Raw genomic sequence first — 20,071 nt, 5'->3', positions numbered from 1 at the left:
ACAAGGACCCAAGTTCAATTCCTGGTACCAAAAAAAAAGAAAAGGGATTACATTAATTAAGCCCATGTCATAAGATCTGGGTATATAATGCTCAATATGGATTCATTTTCTCTAGTTAGAAGCTATATATTAATAATTTCTCAGTAGTGGTTGAGAACTTGAACTCTGGAGCAAGATAACCAGTGTTTAAAAAAGTTCAGTTTAACTATTTACAAGCTTTGTGACCCTAGGCAAATTACTTAATTCTTCAAGTCAGGCTCCTCATATAAATGCAAAAAAGATATTGTACTATTTATGGTAGCACTTTATAGGGTTGCTAAGATTAAATGACCATTGAAATGTGCATGACATTGTGCATGACAATGTGCTCAGTAAAGCATTAGTTTAATTAAACAGAACAACCATAACTAGTTCCCTGAGGGGTTTCTAGGCTAGAGAGATCTTATTTGGTATCTTATAGCTAAATGGTTTCATTACAGAACCTTTCCATTCAAACTTATATAAAGCAAGCAGCTATAAATCAGTTGCTCAAATTCTGAGCCTATTTCCTTTTCTGTAAAATTAATATCTTCCTCATCACTTGTATTCACTTATTCACTGAGTCAAGAGATATAATGTATGTGGTGCTGTTCTACAAAAACATGAGGTTAATACTTGCAGGTGAATGGTCCAGTAATACTGAATGTAAGTACTGGTGCCATATGTGCTACCTCTGCATTGTACCTAAAAACAGAGAAACAAGTTTTGTTATGCAGGTTTCCAATCACAAACTGTAGTTGGGGGTAGCAATGTGTTTTTCTTATTAATCTGGTAACTTCAATATTTATCATATAGTTTGAATGAAATATTTGCTCTGTGTGATGGTTAAGGCAAATTTGGTTTTTAAACGTTAAATTATAGAAGTTTGTTAGGTCATCTAATTTGTAGATATGGCTTAACCAGTGTTTTAGAAGATACTGAATAGACTGTATAGAATAGCTTTACTGCTTTTCCCTCTCTGCCTTTATTTTCTGTGCTGTACAACACTGCTATATTGTGTTTATTACCTTTCCTCAGAGAAAGAGTGGAGTTTAAAAAATTCTTAACTAGAAAACATTTGTTTACATGTCATCTTTTATGTTAAGAACTTGTATTTGCAGGAGCCTCAGGGATTCGTCTTTTCCTTCCCTCAGTACTCTTTGCATTAATAGTTACATAGCCGTTTGAGGCATGGGTTGGATAATTTTTGACATCAGTATAAAACTAACTCATTTTGAATTTACATCATGTTAGCATGCATACACTGCCACACTGTCATTTAAAGGTCCACTTTATCATCTTAAATTTCCTAAAGTGTACCTTCAGTAGGAGAAAAAAAAGTCAGAAAATTTGAACTGCACAGGTTTTACAAAAGCATGTTGGGAGTCACATAATGAAAAAGCAGAGTTTTATTATGATGTTTCTCTATATTTGGCATTGCTGTAAATGGCTAACTAACATTTACGGCCAGTTCAGTACAAACGTGTGGTTTGATAATACCAGACAGCAAATTTAAATGAAAAATAGAAGTTAAACATTTCCACACTTTACAGTCTGACATTTCACTGCGTAGGTAAAAAGACATTTTTTAAACTACAGATTATTATTCAGCATGAATAAAAAACTACAACTTTTATTTTTAAACAGGAGTCACTGGTTTTAATTTTTGCACATTTTAAAATTACTGTGATAAAAAATAATGAAAAAGCTTCTTAATAATGCCATACACAGTATAATATAATTTGTCCCCATTATATAGCATTTGTTTAATATACAAAATAGAATATTGACACACTTGAATCTATATGTAGTTAAGCAAGTTATTTCAGGAGGGTATTTTCAAACAGCCTTTTATCAGAAAATAAAATCTTTCAGACATTTACTAGAGAGAAACTAATCCTTTCCTGAAAACCTGGTCACTAATCCTCGGTGGACCAGGTTGATTGAAAATAGTCTGGAACATGACAAAACTTTCATCCAAAGTGGTTTAAAGTGTTCACTGTACATGTTTATTTTTCCCTTTGAACACTGAAACCAGGCACATAAAAACACATTCATCTACAGCTGCAGTTGTTGGGGTGACCAACCAAGATCAAAAGCTCACTGAAGGCTACCATGATTCTTGCATTTGGACAGATCAGCGTATCACATTGTTGTTCATTTCATGATGAAGTAGTTTTAGGGTATTTAAAAGGGGGAACTAATGATAGAACAAGTAAAAATGAAATTGTTCATTTCCTCCTGTCTACCCCTCAAATCCTAAAGTAAGGCTGGCTTTCCTGTGTGTGCTTGCTCAGAGCTCTTCCTATGCTTATTATGAAGCTCTTCAAACACTCATGTTAATTCTCCTTTTGGGATGGCCACGCCCCCACCCCCCAAAGAGAAAGGAGGTGCTCTTTTAGGTTCCATCTGATAGTTCTGCATATTTGGGTGTATCAAAGACAGGTCAAGTCTTTAGCCCCTCAGTTCTGCTGAGGGTTCAGAACCCCCAGCAATGCTGAAAAACACTGAGAAGGTCATTGTTTACCACCAGTAATTAAAAAATACTTTTGGATTTGTTGTGAATCACCAACTCTGAAGCTGCTTTCAAACTATTTTTCACTTAAATCCATTATAATAGTCAAACATAATTAGGTAACTTTCTCACATATTCTAAAAGAGCATAGCTTCTTTTTCCATTTAATGAAAAGCCTCTTAAGTTGTTTTATGACTCAGTTGACTTGGGACTAAAGACTAAAGTGTGATGTGCTTTCTGGTTTTAACCATGTAACATTCTATAAATGAACAATAATCTACTTTGAGAAGCTCTTTTTTGAAACTTAACACTGTCATTGCTAATATTCAAGTGGTATTTCTTAGGCACCATAAATTCACATCCAGCTGGGTTACAAACCATCTTAAAGTACTTTGAGAAAATTTAAACCATTACAAAAGGAACATTCCCTTTTAGAGAGCATTCAAAAAGCAAATGATTACATTTTTATTAAATAATTTCTCTGGAATACTGAAAATAGCAAATAACATTCAAAAAGCATTCAAAGAAACAAACATGTCCTCATTGTACTTGGAAATGAACTCATGTTGTAGGATAGAAAGGAATTAGTGTATTACTGGCACCCTATGCGATTCTGCACTATTTACATATTGCTGGTACCTCTATGCACATTATTGCCAAACTTCTAAAGCCTGTTGGAGAGGCTGTATGTGAAAGTAACCCTGCTGTTAGATGATGCCTATACGTATGTGAGCACCACCTTTCTGTCTCGTTTACACACTGTAAATGCAAGGGGAGATTTAATAAACTAAACCTGTACTAACAGACTCACTCTTGGAATGAGAAGGGTAGTCAGAAGGGGAGGCAAAGAATTAATTCCTCTGTGATCTGATTGGGTCAGAGCCTCAGCAACCTTCATGCACACAGGGCCAGTCTCCCATCTTCCCCTAGAGCAGTGGTGGTGAACCTATGGCATGCAAGATGCAGAGGGCTGTTTGTATCACTGAAAGCTCTAAAAGGTTCGCCATCACTGCCCTAGAACAGACTTGTTTGATTTTTGAGACCATTGCTTCCCATATGAATATTTGTACACACTATGAATCATTTAGATTAACCATCAACATTTCTTTGACCCCTACAAAAAAATATATAACATGTCCTGATAAAACAATCTCATCTAAAAATCATTCTTATTTTACACTATACAAGCTATTTTACAATCATTTTAATAAATTGCATGTAAAGCTGCAGTAGCCCTTCCCTTCCTAGATTAGTGAATACCAATATGATATATATCTGAAACTATAACTAAATATAAAAATATATTAGAAGTTTCATATTTTAATATTAGATTTTCAGTTCTGTTACACAGATAATTTGGCCACCTTGAATAGAAATCAAATTTCTTGTGGCTTAGTAAATATGTTAAGTTTTGAGGTTACAGAAAGTTTGTAAGATGCGCACAGAAAGGGCTACTACAGCTTCTGTTTTAAAATAATTCTCAACAGTGAAGAAATTCACAGGCCTTGTGTTAAATTCTATGGCACATGTAGGGATGTGTAGTTCCACAAACATAGATGTCTGACATTCAATTCTAAGTCACAAAGATCAGTAGCTGAGCTTTCCTGTACCACTAGGAAAGATAGACCAATTGGTGACAGATGGGAATGTGAAAATGGGTGTCTAGCCACTTTTGCCATATTAGACATTTAGTTTTTGGGTAAAGTTTGGTGAGAGGAATTACTTGGTCTGATTAAAAAAATCTCTCAGCTGTGTTACAGCTGGTTATTTGGAATCATAACTTTTAAGAAGTTATACACACTACTTCAAAAGGTCCCAAAAGACATTTAGTTTACCAACTTTCTTGCCATCTAACCACTGCAGAGGTAGGGAACTGGGTAAAAACAGGGCCTTTTGGTAAGTATTTTTTAAAATTAGTTTTTGTAACCATTATCCACAGTTTACCCAGCAGGTCACTGGATTAGGTGCTCTATACCAGTTAGAATGGTTAATTTGCACAATCTATGTAATTCTCCACTGAAGCAGATATATACAAAATATGAGCTTTTTTGACAAGAATACTAGAGATCTGAGTCAATTTTGTGGTCTTCTGATAGCTAAGGGCCATCAGGTTAGAAGCACCAACCCATTTTCACGCAGATTAATGTTTAGTTTATTAAGGAAAGCTATGAACTAGCTGCCCATCTTAAACAGCTGTACAATAAACTTGAATACAAAAATTATGTAAGAAAAAATGAGCAAGCGTAGTTCACTGAATATAAAGGAAATTGTTAAAACCAGACAGTAAAAGCTATAAAAGGCACAACTTCCCTTTTCTGCTATACACTTGTAAACTTTTTTCAGGATTCCATGCATAAATCAAAAATGCTACCCTAATTATACATGGGAAAATACACCAACAAAAAGTCTAGAAAGTTGTATCCAGCCAGCTGAAAAGTATGAGCACAAAGTTCATTACACAGACTTTGGGCACTGGTGGTTCAGGTGTCATCTTTCTCTGATGGTGGAGATTACCCTCACATTATTCTAATTTCTAGGATATTCCAAATAATAAATTTCAGTATCTACTTACCCATCACTTTAAAGTGATGACTCACCTCCTTCTGTTGCCAAGTCTTGGCCCTCTATAAACCACATGTAGTGCATACTTAACAACAACAACAACAAAACAGACGGAAAAAACAACAAAACGTCTACAAGACAAATTGATAGTTTGTACAATAAAAGCTAAAACTTCAACTTTCTTTAAGGCAATCTTTCTTAGTAAGGCAGTCACTTTTGATGAAATAGAAGTTTTTTGATATTTCCATTTGAATATTTTGGTATTTGATTGGTGATGATTTCAGCTAACATCTCAGGGAATTCAATACTCATAGTCTTATCCAAAAATGTTTGGAAGCAATAGTTAAGGAGATTTCCAACTATCTGCAAGAGAAGATACAGGGTAATTAGGATTCAAAATTGATTAGGATGAACATGTCACACTATTATACCAGTCTTTACTAGAATTCTCCAGGTGGAAAAGTCTAGTCAAATAAGCACTTAACTACAAAAGACATTTTAAATTTAAATGTAAAAATGTATGGAATTAAGTGCTTTATGCTTAATTTCAGTCTAGAATATATGAAGGCCATGTTATTTTAATAGACTATTCAAACAAAAATGGAATTCTACCATTTAAAAATTTCTGTATTAAACTGTATTTTTTATACACACAAATAGATGAAATATTTCATAATTAGCCTTAGGAAAAATATATGCACAACTGAAGTTCATAAGTTGGGGGCTAAGTGTAGGGGCAGAGAAGACCACTGGTATATGATTATATACACTAATAAAAATATACTTTATATCACAAAATTCTTGTATATTATGGCTTTATGTGTGACACTTACTTCATGCATGGAGTCCAAAAGTTTTGTCAGCTGATAAAACCTCTGCCAGTTCTGGCTGGAGTTTCCTTCTCTTTTGACAATGGCTTTTCCTAGCTCTTTGATGTAGGTCATTCTAATTTCATCAAATAGCTCTTGGCTCTTCAAACCTTCCTTAGGAACTAAAAGGTTAAGATGAAGTCAATTGAAGAATTTCCTTGTTGTAATATTTTTATACACCGAGTATGGCATTTAATACCACACTTCATAGTTACCTTAATGCATTCTAAAATATAAGTATTTTCAAAGGATTGCTAGACTGCAGCCAAGAGAGAACACAAAATAGAGGGTCTTAACTGTATCATTTTTTAAAGGTATAAAATGGAACTGGTAATGACATTTTTCTTTGTATTTACTCAATGTTGTTTTAAAGACTAAGGAATTAATAAAGTTATTTGTTTGGCTAAATTTAATTAATTTATTAAATCAGATTTAATTTTAGTTTTGAGGTAGAGGCTTCAACAATAGTGTTATTTCCAAGAGTTAAATCTTAGAATATCTGTGGCATCAACAGTTGATTAAAACTTTGAAATCAGTATACAATATCCTCCCAAACCACTCTATACTGGGGCCCTTTGTACTGAGCTATATCCCTAACCCTTCTGAAACAGGATCTTACTAAACTGCCCAGGCTGGGGTTGAATTTGTGTTTTTCCTGACTCAGCATCCCGGAGTACTGAGATTACACTTAGGAGCATGGGCATGCAATACATTTTTAAAAATGTGCTACCATACTGAGTTGGTATGATTCCAGCCTAAAAAGAAACTGCAAATATCTGCCTTTTTTAAACTTATACATATTAAAAATAGCTCATGGAATCTGGATTGGAAAATTGATATAAAATTCTTGGTGAATTTAAAAATTAGTGGTATTTGAAGATAATGAACAGAAGACTAACCATGGTCATTTAATCTTGCAGGAATCATAACTTTGCTGTATTTCTCAAAATGTGCATCTAGGAACATTAGTTTTGGGTTAACAGTGGCTGGGGTGCAGGGGTGGGGTGGACTTTTAAAAAAGCTAAATGTTTAATAAAAACAAAGTTTGGCAGATTTCTGAATTTCAGGACTTCTCAGAAATACTGTATTGTAGTTTTTAGACTTCTGTTTTAAGTATCAATGACCATATTCATCCCATAAAGACAGAGTTGAGGAACTATGACAGAGACTGGGAAGTTCAAAGTGTTTCTCAGCTTGCCCTTTATAGAAATTTTCCATCTCTTATCCATTGTACTGGATACCCTTCTATTTTACCTTCCAATGTCTTCATTTAAATATTTTTGTAAATAGCATAAAGTTGGATTATTTTAAAAATCCAATCTTTCAATTAAGCTAGGAGGGTTTAGTTAATCTCTACAGAAATTATGAATTTATTTGTACTACCTTATCTTGCCCCTTTTTAGGCTCCCCCCCTCCTCTTCATTTGGATTGCTTTTTGTTATGCTCCCTCCTTTTAGTCCCTCTATGGTTTGTTAATTTGCATACTCCAGTAATCTCTGAAATTTAAGCATTATTATTGAATTCCTGAGTTTATATGCAATTATTGTGTATTTTATTATTGCATATATTATTTATCATACTATTGCATATTTTAGTTCTATTTTTAAACCACTGAAGACATGATAACTTATATAGAATACATAATAAATATATCTGTGTATTGACCACTTTCTTCATTCTTAATTCCTTTTTAAAGATGACGTTCCTTTCCCTAAGTTTATTCTTTTTTTTTTTTGGTACCGGGGATCAAACTCAGGTCCTTGCGCTTGCGTAGCAGGCGGCGAAACCACTGAGCTAAATCCCCGGCCCCCTAAGTTTATTCTTTAGTACATTTTAGTGATGGTCTGTGTTGGCAAACATTTTTTATCCTCATTTTAAAATAGAACATTGATGTATTTAGACCATTTTAAAATGATTGTGGCTATAACTGGATTAATGTCTACCATGTTTGTAACTATTTTCTATTCATTACTTTGTTTTCCTTATCTTTTCCTGCCTTCTGATTTTATTGAGCATTTCATAATTACATTTTCTTACAGTATATTACTACTCCCTTTGTTTTTATTTATTTTTATTTATTTACTTATTTTGGTACCGGGGATCGAATGCCGGACCTTGCACTTGCGAGGCAGGCTCTGGAACCACTGAGCTAAATCCCTGGCCCCTCCCTTTGTTTTCAGTAGCTGCCTTAGAGTTTGCAACATATATTTGCAGCTAATGTACAGTATGACCCTTTTCAAAAAAACACTATGCAACTTCATAGGTAATAATATAGGTACCTTATAAACAAAGCATTACAAGACTGCCATTCATTTCATTTATCATGTTTTAAATCATCCAATTCATCAGAATTACTTTGAACAGTTATTAGACCAACTAAGAAGAAAAATGAAATTTTATTTTAGCTTTATGTATTTGTTCTCGAATGCTTTCTTATAGATCTGTGTTTTCTTATAGATCTATGTTTCTGACGTATCATTTTCTTTTCCTCTAAAAAACTTCTTTTAACATGTCATGCAAGAAAAGTTTAATGGTGGTAACAAATTCCCTCAATTTTGTTTGAAAAAGTCTTTCTCCTTTACTTCTGAAGGATAATTTTGCTGTACACACTATTTGGGATTGATAGTTTTTTCTTTCAACATTTTAAGTATTTTAATTCACTTTCTTCTTGCTTGCAAGGTTTCTGATGAGAAGTCTAAAATATGTAAGCTGTTTTTTCTTGTGAGATTTTTCTGTCTTTGGTTTTCTACTATTAAGTAGAATTTACAAGGTACAGATTTTTTGCTGTTTAGTTTGGTGTTCTGAGCTTTCAGGATATAAGTTTTGGTGAATGTCATTAACTTTGGAAAATTTTCAGCTTCTACTTCAAATACTTTTTCCCTTATTTTTTCTCTTCTGGTTTTCATACTTCCTTATTTTTCATTCTTTTTTCTCTTTGCATTTGAGTTCGGGAACTTTCTATTTATCTTAATGTTCACTGATTTGTTTCCTTAGCTATGTCCAGTATTCTTACATTTAACTCTAGCATTTCCTTAGAGAATTCCTTAGCATTCTGAGTTGTCTCCTCTGTCCTTATACTACCCATCTGTTCTTGCATGCATTCTAATTTTTCCATGATAGTCCTTAATATATAATTAAATTCACTATCTGATAATTGTAGCATTTTGGACTAATTTTAATGCTTGCTTTCTTCAAACTGATTTGTTTCTTCCTCTGAGCATGCTTTATAGTTTTTTGTTGAAAGATGTATCAGAAGTGATGCTTATAGCTTGTGTCCTGCAATTACTCTTTCAGCTGCAATCCACTGTTACTATACTGATATGCTGGTTAAAGTATTGGAGAGGTGAAGTGTTTTGTAATTTTTTAGGATTAAATCTTAGCTATTTTACTGGTCCTGCGTCCCTGGGGATTCAGAAATAGTTCTTACTTTTTCTTCTCCCCTCCTGCAAGAGACAGGAAGGCCAGAAGGGGCTGAAACTTCTCTACTTGGTTTTTCCTGTAGGTCAAACAAGGCCCTGGTAGAAATAGGTCCCTCAGATGGCAAACCTTTAACACAAAGAACATGTACCACGTATATCCAAATGTTTATCCTCTCCCTTGTACCACCAGAAAAATGAAAGATTTTTTTTCTGTCATCATCACCATAAGTTTCTGAAGGTAAAAACTAAAGAAGTATGGACAGCACTGGATTTCTGGGAGTTTCCATTCTTTATTCAGCCTCCAGCAATGCGTTCAAATTCCAATAGGCTTCCTAGCACTACTGGCTGGAGGCTTGTATTCCCAGTAAACTGACCTTGGCTACTTCTCTGAATTTGCCTATTTCTCCATATTTTGAGGTGATGGTTTGCCCTGTGACAGTTCTCTGGTACATTAAAAAAAAAAGTTTGATTTTCAGGTTCTATACTATAGCTTTTTTCTTCATTATACACACAAACATACACACTTTTTAAAATGTATTCTGGGGCCAGGGATTTAGGTTAGTGGCACTGCACCTGCCTCGCAAACGCAAGGTCCGGAGTTCAATGCCCAGTACTTAAAAAAAAAAAAAAAAGTATTCTGGATGATTTCAGATACATATGTCAGTCCAAGAGTCTCTTCAGATGTCTATAATCAGTTTTTAGATCCATCGATTGCTTTTCAATTCCACTTATATTTCTGATCCTTGTCTTACTAAATATACTAATATAAACAAGTTCTGCAAGAGAAAACTAGCTTTAGGATGAACCTTAAATTCTGGTTTCTAAGACCACCATTGTTGTTCTGTACCAGTATTCTGTAAAGTTAAAGTTTATACCATAAGATATATCTTTCTATCCTTTTGATTTTATACTTTTTAAAAAAAAAGAATCTAATAAGTACTAGTTCAATTTAGCTTATATCTACAATGAAAAGAATACATACAGCTTAGTCTGATATGTGTGAAATCTAAACCATTACTTTTTACAAGTTAAGTTCTTGGTGTCTAGACACTGATCTGTTTGATCAGAACTTTATGTAACTGAAACACCAGGTTCTTTAACAAGTGTTTTGCAGGTGACATTAATCAAGTCTTTAGCAATGGTCTTTACTTATAATTTTTTGCTGGGTTATGGAAAATTTTGTTGCTTTGATTGAAATATTAATCTTTATCTCAGTTAAACATTGTAAGTGCAAAGACAGTATGAAAGCATTAATAGAGGTTTGTGCATTGGAGATGGTTATGGTACATGAGCAATGTCCATAACTTGAAGTTACAGGCAACCATGAATCCATAATTACTAATGTAATTTATAGAAATTACAAATTTACTCATTAGTATCTAAAAGGAGATTCAGCCACTAACTTGGTGTTTCATAAACAGTAACTTCTAACTGGTTTATAGGCTGCTCCCTTTTAAAAAGACTATTTTAAATTCATAGCAAAATTGGAGGGAGGTACAGAGAGTTCTCATGTGCTGTCCACCCCCATTATCAACATCTTTCCATGAGAGGTATATTTGTTACATCTGATGAATCTATAATGACACCTCATTACTGCCTAAAGTCCATAGTTTAGTGTTCATTCTTGGTGGTGCACCTTCTATGTGTTTGAACAAATGTATCCAACATCCTAGTAATATATAGAACACATTTATTCCCCTAAAAATCCTATTGTGCTCCTTTCCCCCCAATCCCTCACAATCACTGATCTTTTAATATAGAATGTGGGACTCATATAACATGTAGCCCTTCAGATTGTATTCTTTCACTTAGTCATGTACATTTAAGGTTTCTTAAATTTCTTTTTAGTGCCGAATAATACTCCCTCATCTGGATGTACAAGTTTTTTATCCATTCACCCTACAAGAACGTCTTAGTTGTTTCCAAGTTTTGGCAATTATCAATAGAGCTGTTAATAAGCATCCATGTGGATGTTTTCTGTGAACATATATTTTCAACTCTCTTGGGTAAATACCAAAGGGTGCAGCTGCTAAATTATATGGTAAGAGAGTAGTTGTAAGAAACCACCAAACTGTCTTCCAAAATGGCTGTACCATTTTGCATTCCCATTAGCAATGAATGGGAATTCCTGTTGCTCCATATCCTTGCCAGTATTTGGTGGTGGTTATTTTACATTTCAATTTTCCTGATGATATTATGGGAAGCATCTTCTCATATACTTAATTGCCATCATTTATCTTCTTTGGTGAGATGCCTGTCAAGGTTTGTGGTCAATTTTTAAAATGTTGTTGTTTTAAGAATTCTTTGTATATTTTGAATTCTAGACCTTTCTTTTATTACTTATTGAGGTAGTACTCCTTAGGTAACAAGTAACAGCAAGAGAAACAAAATTATTGTGGTTGGTTTTATTTCTCCATGTTTCATATAGTAGTTTTATTGAAAGAAGGAGAAAGCCATATGCCCAAATTCTGATTAACAGCACTCCTTGAACAGCTGAGGTACATATTTCTCCTGTACCTATTTGTCTCATTAATCTTGGCATTATATGTATGTAAACTTTTATTTCTAGACTTTCATATTTCATGCTGAAGTGACTAGGTATTCTACCAACCTGAAGAGAAAAGAAGTAAGGTTTTCATACAGAGGTACTCTTCATAAGATACCTGAAGCCTTTTTAACTCAGAGGAAACAAATAGCATCTGTTTACATTGGTCATACATGTAGGGTAGACCCATTCTCTGCCTGTAAGAGAAAATAAGAGTGAGTTAGGAAGAATGCTAGTTCCAAAAAAGATCCATTTCTTTTGGTTTGCTTTACAAAATTATGAACTTATAAATAAAACATAACTTGGTATTAATGCTAATTTGTTATAGAACCATAATTTTGGAGAACTTTTTCCTTAAACTTACAGTAGTGGGGGTGAACCTATAGCACAAGTGTCACAGCAGGCTGTTTGTATTACTGAAAGCTCTAAAAGTTCCATCACTGGTATATAGTGTCTAAAAAGAGTTCTATCAGTACATGCCATGTATTGTTTTATTTACTTCAGCACAGAGAGTGTATTCCCACAGAATTTATTATGAGGTGCTCATTTATATCAATGTTTAGCATGTGAATACTGGCTATCCACTTAAACTCAGAAGCTATTTGATTTTTAACATAATGCGCCATCTGAAGACAATCATGTGTGACACTAGTTATGCAGGTCAGAACTAGCACATGACTCTAGACTTTTTTATACCCCAAGTCTGCCTCTGATAGACATGATCATTCTTTTAATTCAGTGTACCAAATCAATTCTTGATAATGAATCTCAGTAGTCACTATCACATCACATCCATAATTTTCAAATAGATCTCTAAATTTTTTTTTTTTACTTTGGAAATACGTAACACTAAGAACCTGAAAACAAGCCCAGTACATGACTTTTAAACTCAAGATTTTTTTTTTTTACAAGAGAAATCATTATTTCTACAGAAGATGTGATTTATTTTCTTTATAGCCCAAAGTGATCACGAAGAGTTTCCATGGCTCTTTAAAAATCTCTGAGGAGGCACCTTCTCAATCCTCTAGTAGCAATTAAAAACTCTTTGGGAGCTTTTTCTCCTTTATTATTCATGGCTAGAAATCCTCCTATAACTGCAAATTTCAATAACGTGACCATGTAATAGAGTAACAATGCATTCTTTTTTTTTTCCCCATTAAGTTTATTGGTACATTTTAGTATAAAATACAGTTAAAAACATCACTGGGATCTTGTACCATTACATGAGTATCTTGGTTCTTTTATTTTCCCCTTTCCCCTGCCCTCCCTTCACCCCCTCCACCCTTCCCTATTTGCAAAGACTTTGTTTCCATTCTTTTCCTTTTCTCATATTTTTTCTTTTCCCTTTTTTTCCTTTCCCCTACCCCTCCCACTTCCCCTGCACCTCTAGACCTTTTCTTCCTGTAACACAATATCAATTATACATTTTTGAAATTACAATATCAAGATCTAGGAGACATTACCACAGATTTTACAGAATTTAAAAGGATATAGAAAGCATATTTCAAAAATCTGTTTTGAAATAAATTTGACAACTTCTAAGAAATAACTTAGAAGACAAAATAATGAAACTAACTCTGGAGGAAATATAAAATTTGAATAGCACCTATTAAAGAAAGTATATTCCTAGCTTGAAAACCTACCTATATGACAACAGCAGGCTCATAAACATTTTAACTGATAAATTATATCAAACAGTTAAAGCAGAAAAAAGAAGGAACACTTCTCTCCTCATTTTAGGAACTCAGCATTGTGCTAATCCTAAAACTGGATAAAGATAATAAAAGAAAAAAGTATGAACATAGATAGAAATTAACTAAACAATCAGAAGTCAGATGTGGCAGTATGTAGAAAGTGGTTTTGTTATAGGGATGGCAGTGTTGGTTCAGCATCGGAAGATCCACCCCCAAAAGTCATCGTTTTAACAGAGGAAAGGAAAAAGCCATATGATCCTGTCACTAGTTGGAGAAAAAGTATTGGACCAAATTCTACAGCTGTTCATGGTAAAAGCTATCAGGAGCCTAGAAGTAGAACAGAACCTTCTCAACAGATTAAAGACATGTACTCCATACTTCCAGTGAGAACGCCTTATATAAATGGAGAAGATACAATGCTTTCTCCTTAAGGTGGGGAACAAGGGCAGATATGCTTACTTTTTATCTGTCCATTAAACTTTGAAACCTAGGCCCCACCAAAATAGTCTGGCAATAAAATGACACAATTAGGATAGGATTAGCAAGGTAGAAGCAAAATCTTTATATGTAGATGAAATGATCATCTACAGAGAAAATACTAAGCAGTCTCTAGGACAATGCATTCTTAATGGCCCTAGTACCAAAAAAAAAATACTCTTTACACATTGTGATGTAAAGACAACCGTGAGACTGTTTCAGTTACACAGAGGGCTGGAACTTAAACCTGTACTCTCACTCTAAATCTGCCTATCACAAACACCAGAGCAATACAGAAACACTAAAAAAGATGGAGGTGTGCCCATCTCATACATAGCAGCATAGGGACATAAGAGTGGGAAGAATGCCATCTTCAAAACTATTTTTCCTCTGGCACTGACCTGCCCAGAATTGAAAACTGAGTAAAGAAAAATCTTCAAAAGCATTCTTACATATCTTATAATGGAAATGAAATTAACGTAACTGGAGAACAAAATCTCTGTAAGGAATGTATGTGGCATTACCAGGTTGTACTTAAATTTAAGTTGTGCGCTAAAAAGAAAACCTTGAATTAATTATTTTAGTTTTACAAATGAAAGGGCTAAGTTGTCATTTCATATAAACTTACTCATGGTTTTAATTCCAATTAAATGACTTCAAATAGCTTATTAGAAAGTGACTGTAAACATTTTTGTTTTTTAAAGCACAGTTGGATTCTGGAACGAGTGAAAATGTCTTGAGTTTTCATATAAGATAAATATATTTACCAGTTAATTTAAAATTGGATTGATCTTGTTACACTGTGATGTGGTAGTTTCAAAGTTCTTTTTGGCAACAGATAGTCCCAGGCGACTTCTTTATCTAACACAGATACTGAAACAGTGCCCTGTGTGAAGGAGTGGGCTGGCCAACTACAGGTAGTACCTATTGACTGAAGGCTGTGAGATATGGTCCCTTAGAATACAAAGCAATTGAATACAGTACAATGCGTGCGCTGCTTTGTTTTTCAGCCTAAATGACATCTCCAAGAAGTCATTAACTACCCTGTTTGAAACAAATCTTTGTCTAGAAAAACTATCTGTGTCTCTTCTGTGGGTGACATATATGCAAAAAAAGATCAGGGATCTTGAAGTCATGTGCTGTATGAGGCATGTATTAGGATTATGATGAATATTTGCTCTTTAACTCCAACCTATTTCTTGGTCATAAAATAAAATCTAAACTCTGATTTCATGGCCTAAAATATTCTGTTTTATTTTGAGTTTTGTTTACTTCTCTTAACAACTCAAACAGTATGCTCAGCTGCTTTTTTCACATAGTTTGTTTTGTAACACTTAATGATCACCTACTTAGATCTTCTGCAGTCATAAAATCTAATGTAGCAATCCTCTTTCCTCCCTTTCCCTAGTTACACTATTATATCCAGCTCTGTGAAATAATTCTTGTTATTTATTTGGGCTCTGTGAAATAATTCTTGTTATTTGAATTGTCCTATCAAAGGTCAGCAGGGGCCTCATCTATTTTGTTCACTATTATATTTCAAACTCTTATAATAGTGCCTGGCACTTGGTAAGTATTCAAATACCACTAAATAAGAATAGTACTGGAAAATTAGTAGCACCAATGGAGAAGCAATACCAAATTTAATTTATAGCCAGGATTTTTAGACTGGTTTTTTTATGCCACTAGTCTAGTAGTGGGGAAACCTGAAATCTCTGCTGTACGTAGTTCTAAATTATCCTGAGAAATAGCTAGCTTTAGATTTACCTAGTGGTAATATAAGAAGAGGTGTCCCAGTTTAGAGTTCTCCTGCTATCTGTGGCTTCTTACATACTCCCTGAGGATCTCTTCTTTAAAATACTTGGGACTAGTGTCATCCTGTCCCTACTAAAACACTTAAAATAAAGGGAAATTAACGACATTGTGAATCAGGCTGTCCTTTTGATGCTCAGCTCAAATAGATGCTTTTCTAGAACTCATCCATTTTTTTTAACCTGACACACCCAACAGGGAATATGTGCTGTATTTTCATGTCTTTAGGCTGTGCTTGCAAGTTTCCTTTTTCTCTTTCCTGATGTTCATCAGTGCGAACTTTCAAACTCCTTGCCACTTTGGACAAAACTTCAGATGTCCATATTTTTAATGTGGTACCCAGTTCTGGAAATAACTAATGATGGGTTTGCTCACATTTCTCACATGTGACTATTACTATAATGCAGTTTAAAATTTCATTATTACTACCCTGCCAAAAAAAAAATAATAGAGTGGCTCTTAACAGTGTCCAGAGCTCACAAGGAAACCCCCATCTTTTTTCACATAAGCACACACTTTTTCTTTAAACTCTTTTTAGGCAATGGTATATGTATGTGAACTGCTTATTTACATTCTAATAAAAAGAGAGAAACTGTGGGTACAAAAAGTAGTAATACAAAGTGAGAAAAACTAGAGATATACAATACCATGACCTGAGGGTGTGTTTGAAGAATGCTTTAGCTGAATGAGAACAGTGTGTGAAGAACAATGGGAGAGTAAAGTGAGACTTAAGTTCTGGAAAATCTGAAAGCATATAGAGTATACACTAGATGGTCAATGAGCAGATATGGAAGACATCTGTATATTGGGGAGATATATAATGTGATCAGAACTGTGCTTCTGGAAGAAAACATAAATCAACACAATAAAGTATACTCTGTGAGTATAGAAAACTAGTTGACACAACTGGAATATGATTTGGAAATGAACACCTGAAATATTTCACAAACAGACATAGGCCTAAAGGATAAGAAAAGAGCTGATTTATAAAATCTATAAAGGCTTGACTGGTTCTTTCTCAATTAAAACCACCAGTAATTTGTTTCCTTGTTCTTTCTAGGACACAGACACTTAGTGAACCTTGCCATGCAAAGAGATACTTCTTGTTTCTGGGTCCATAACTCTCAGCTCCCCTCCCAGCCAAGATGTCCTCATCTGTAATTGTCCCTACTGAAGCCGCATGAGTTCTCTCAGGCTTTTTTTTCCTTTCTGGAATAGGGTTATATAATTAAAACAACATCATAGTAAGATTCCTTGTTACTTGCCACAGATTTCACTGACCCCAGAAATGTCCATTATTTAAAAAAAAAAATCCTTAAGTATGTGCTGAGATGCTGATAATGCCACGTGTATATTTGTTCTATATTACACATGACCTGCCCTAAGCACTGACAATTCTATTTTGAGTTTGCCCAGTTCTCAGATACTGGTAGGACTGATTCAATTCAGAATCACTACACTAGCAGGCCATCAGGAAAACAGGGGTTAGTTAAAAATATCCTATGAATGACTCACATATGACTTACTCATTAATAATCAGATCAGGAGCAAAACACAGCACATTTCCACTTGATTGTCTGTATGATCTCCACCCCAGGGCAAATGCCATGAGAAACATCCATGAGTACTGCAGAAGGGTCATTTGGTCGTCTAGGTGTAAGTTCCTGAATCCTGAATTGAGAGAAATAAAGGTATGATACAACTCACTAGTTGCCAAAGAGATCATCCCTCTGTGAACTGCCAATGAGCCGTTAAATCAATTAGCTTGGTGTGGGGTTTATTTTCTTTTGTCATCTGACACATTAAGACCCGGACCCTCAGAACTTTTTAATGGCATTCTATATAAGAAAAGAGGAGCCAGTTTTGTCACCTTTTAACTATTTAACTAAAAAATGAACTAAACAGTAAAGAGAAAACCAAGAGTCCTGGCTTCAAATTGTACTCATCCAATGAACTTCTGAAAAAAGTTTCCCTAGGGCAGGGGATTTTAGCTCAGTGGTTTCACCGCCTGCTGCGCAAGCGCAAGGACCTGAGTTTGATCCCTGGTACCAAAAAAAAAAAAAGTTTCCCTGACGTTCACACTTTTCTCCTTGATAGGACAAGGCCAAGAGGTTACTCATTCTTGTTCTGCCTCTAGTTGTGTAACCGTAAGCTTGTCAATTTCCCTCTTCTCTGTAAAGTCAGAACTGTTGCCTTTTGGTGTTCCACGGGGAAACTTTTGTTTAAAATTATCTTAAAAATTTTACACTCATTCACTACATTTTAACAAGTCAACACTCTTGATATTTAACAATTTTACAAACAACCTAAAGGAAAATAAGTGGAGTTCTTAAAAATGTTACACATTTTATTCTCCTAGATGTCAGCTGGTTCTAACATTACATCATCCCATATAAAATTACTGTTATGGGTAATGATCTGAAGAGTAGGGAGCGGTGTAAAAGTTTTATTGTAGACTTTCTCCTTGCCTATTTTCACCTGATTTTCTGCTTCTCAATCCCAAGAAGTGAGAATGAAGAACAAGATGTTCCGTGAGATGAGGATGATAGAGCCAGCCATTTTTTTCCCCCCAAAATCAGTTTTATAATGTAGTTCTGTCATTCCTTTGCATCTTACCTGGTATTGCCTTTGCCCATTTCACTGCTGCAATCACTTGGCGTCCACCTAACATGTTGAGTGTGGTCATGATCCTCCAGGTTGTGTCTGGAACAGTGCCGTCATATCCTGCATATAACACCTCAGGTTCAATGACTTCCAAGAGTGACACCAGCGTAGGGGTGAGTTGTGGTAATGTTGCAGGAACTATTGTTTTGTTAGGATTTTCAGAAGTGTCTTGTGAGACTCCTGTAGTGGCTTGCTGAATTCCTTTAATTTTTTTCTTTGTTTTTCGAGCTGTAGGTATTAAAAAAATACATAAAAATGAATTATAATGGGATGGAATAGGCTGCGAAGTTTATTTAAGAGGCATTTTAAACTTCTGAAACTATTAAGACTAAAAGAAAAATATTTTATTTAACAATTACGATAAAGTGACATGAAGAGTAGAAATTTTGTTTTCTTCTGAAAACAAAGGTTTTTTTCCCCTGTATGTAAGCCAGTGACTAACTTCAGTCATATAAAGTTGTCTTACAACACTATTAAAATAGTACAAGGCAAATCACTTTTGTAAATTCTTCTGTAAATTAATTTGTGTCATTTTGACTTTAAATGTGAAGATTTCATGTGTGCTGTATAAGGCAAATGACTATCAACTGAAAGAATCTAAGTTTGTAAAGATCAAAAGTTGTAGTTTAGGATTAATTTAAATTATGGTAGTATATATAATAAGGGGAACTACACTATTTGTACAAAGACTCTTATTAAGATAGGGAGATGACAGATCATATGCTAAAAATTGCATTAGTTGTAACAGTAGAAAAATCTGCTGTGTACATGATAGATACTAATTAGGACTAAAACAGTTGGGGAAATTAACGTAAGTTATCAATGCAAAATTTCCCTTTTATATGGAAAATTTATAATGATACTATAAACCTGAAGTATCCTTTTTCATACTTTAGGTAAATAAAGTTATATCTCTGACCTTGTATGAAACCCTCTAATCAAATTACAGCATGGATTCCCTGCATTTTTTAGTAAACTTATTCATTCTCCTGAAGTTATTTTGACTGAATAAGAATTATAATATTCTCTTAAAGAGAAAGTACTGAACATTCCAAAGAAGGGCAAGGAATGTAATTTTTATGGAAGAAGAAATGTACCTGCCTCAGTTGTCAGCATGCAAACCATTTTACAAAGGGAAAAGTAAATGCAAATTAAAATAATTATTAGACATTCTATACTTATACAGTTTGTGGAAGATGGATATGGTGGTTAAGAAAAATGCCTGTCATTCATATAAAGACTGTTCTGGCCTGGGGATTTAGCTCAGTGGTGCCATCGCCTGCCTCGCAAGTCCAAAGTCTTGAGTTCGATCCCCAGTACCCTCCCCCACAAAAAAGACTGTTCTGTGGGCATTGAGAAAATTAGTTAACATTTCAAAACAGAGAAACAGGATCATATGACATGACTACTCTAATTTAGTTGCCACACTTTCTTAAAAGCATGGTATGATAAAATAGTAAAGAGCACCAATCTGAAATCAGGATATTGGACTTAAA

At 34.3% G+C, this 20,071-nt stretch overlaps 1 protein-coding gene across 22 annotated transcripts in view; it reads right to left on the bottom strand.

Moving 5' to 3' along the window:
* Window positions 1–1,409: 1,409 nt before the first annotated feature.
* Nr3c1 (nuclear receptor subfamily 3 group C member 1) overlaps window positions 1,410–20,071 on the bottom strand; it is a 107,960-nt gene continuing 89,298 nt past the window's right edge. For all 22 annotated transcript variants that reach the window (XM_087180453.1, XM_021266148.2, XM_004854328.4 and 19 more), the window contains 5 exons: window positions 18,528–18,803; window positions 17,438–17,582; window positions 11,995–12,125; window positions 5,929–6,086; window positions 1,410–5,458 (listed from right to left, as the gene is read on the bottom strand). In XM_087180453.1, coding sequence (XP_087036579.1) covers window positions 5,306–5,458; window positions 5,929–6,086; window positions 11,995–12,125; window positions 17,438–17,582; window positions 18,528–18,803 — 863 coding nt within the window. In that variant the 3' untranslated portion in view covers window positions 1,410–5,305. The remainder of the gene's footprint in view (window positions 5,459–5,928; window positions 6,087–11,994; window positions 12,126–17,437; window positions 17,583–18,527; window positions 18,804–20,071) is intronic.

Source organism: Heterocephalus glaber, unplaced genomic scaffold (genome assembly GCF_053883595.1).
Source record: "Heterocephalus glaber isolate CG9 unplaced genomic scaffold, H.glaber_assembly_v1.0 deba00001463, whole genome shotgun sequence".
Classification (NCBI taxonomy): Eukaryota; Metazoa; Chordata; class Mammalia; order Rodentia; family Bathyergidae; genus Heterocephalus; species Heterocephalus glaber.
Note: the sequence above shows the minus strand (reverse complement) of the source record. Positions and strands in the feature narration are given on the sequence as shown.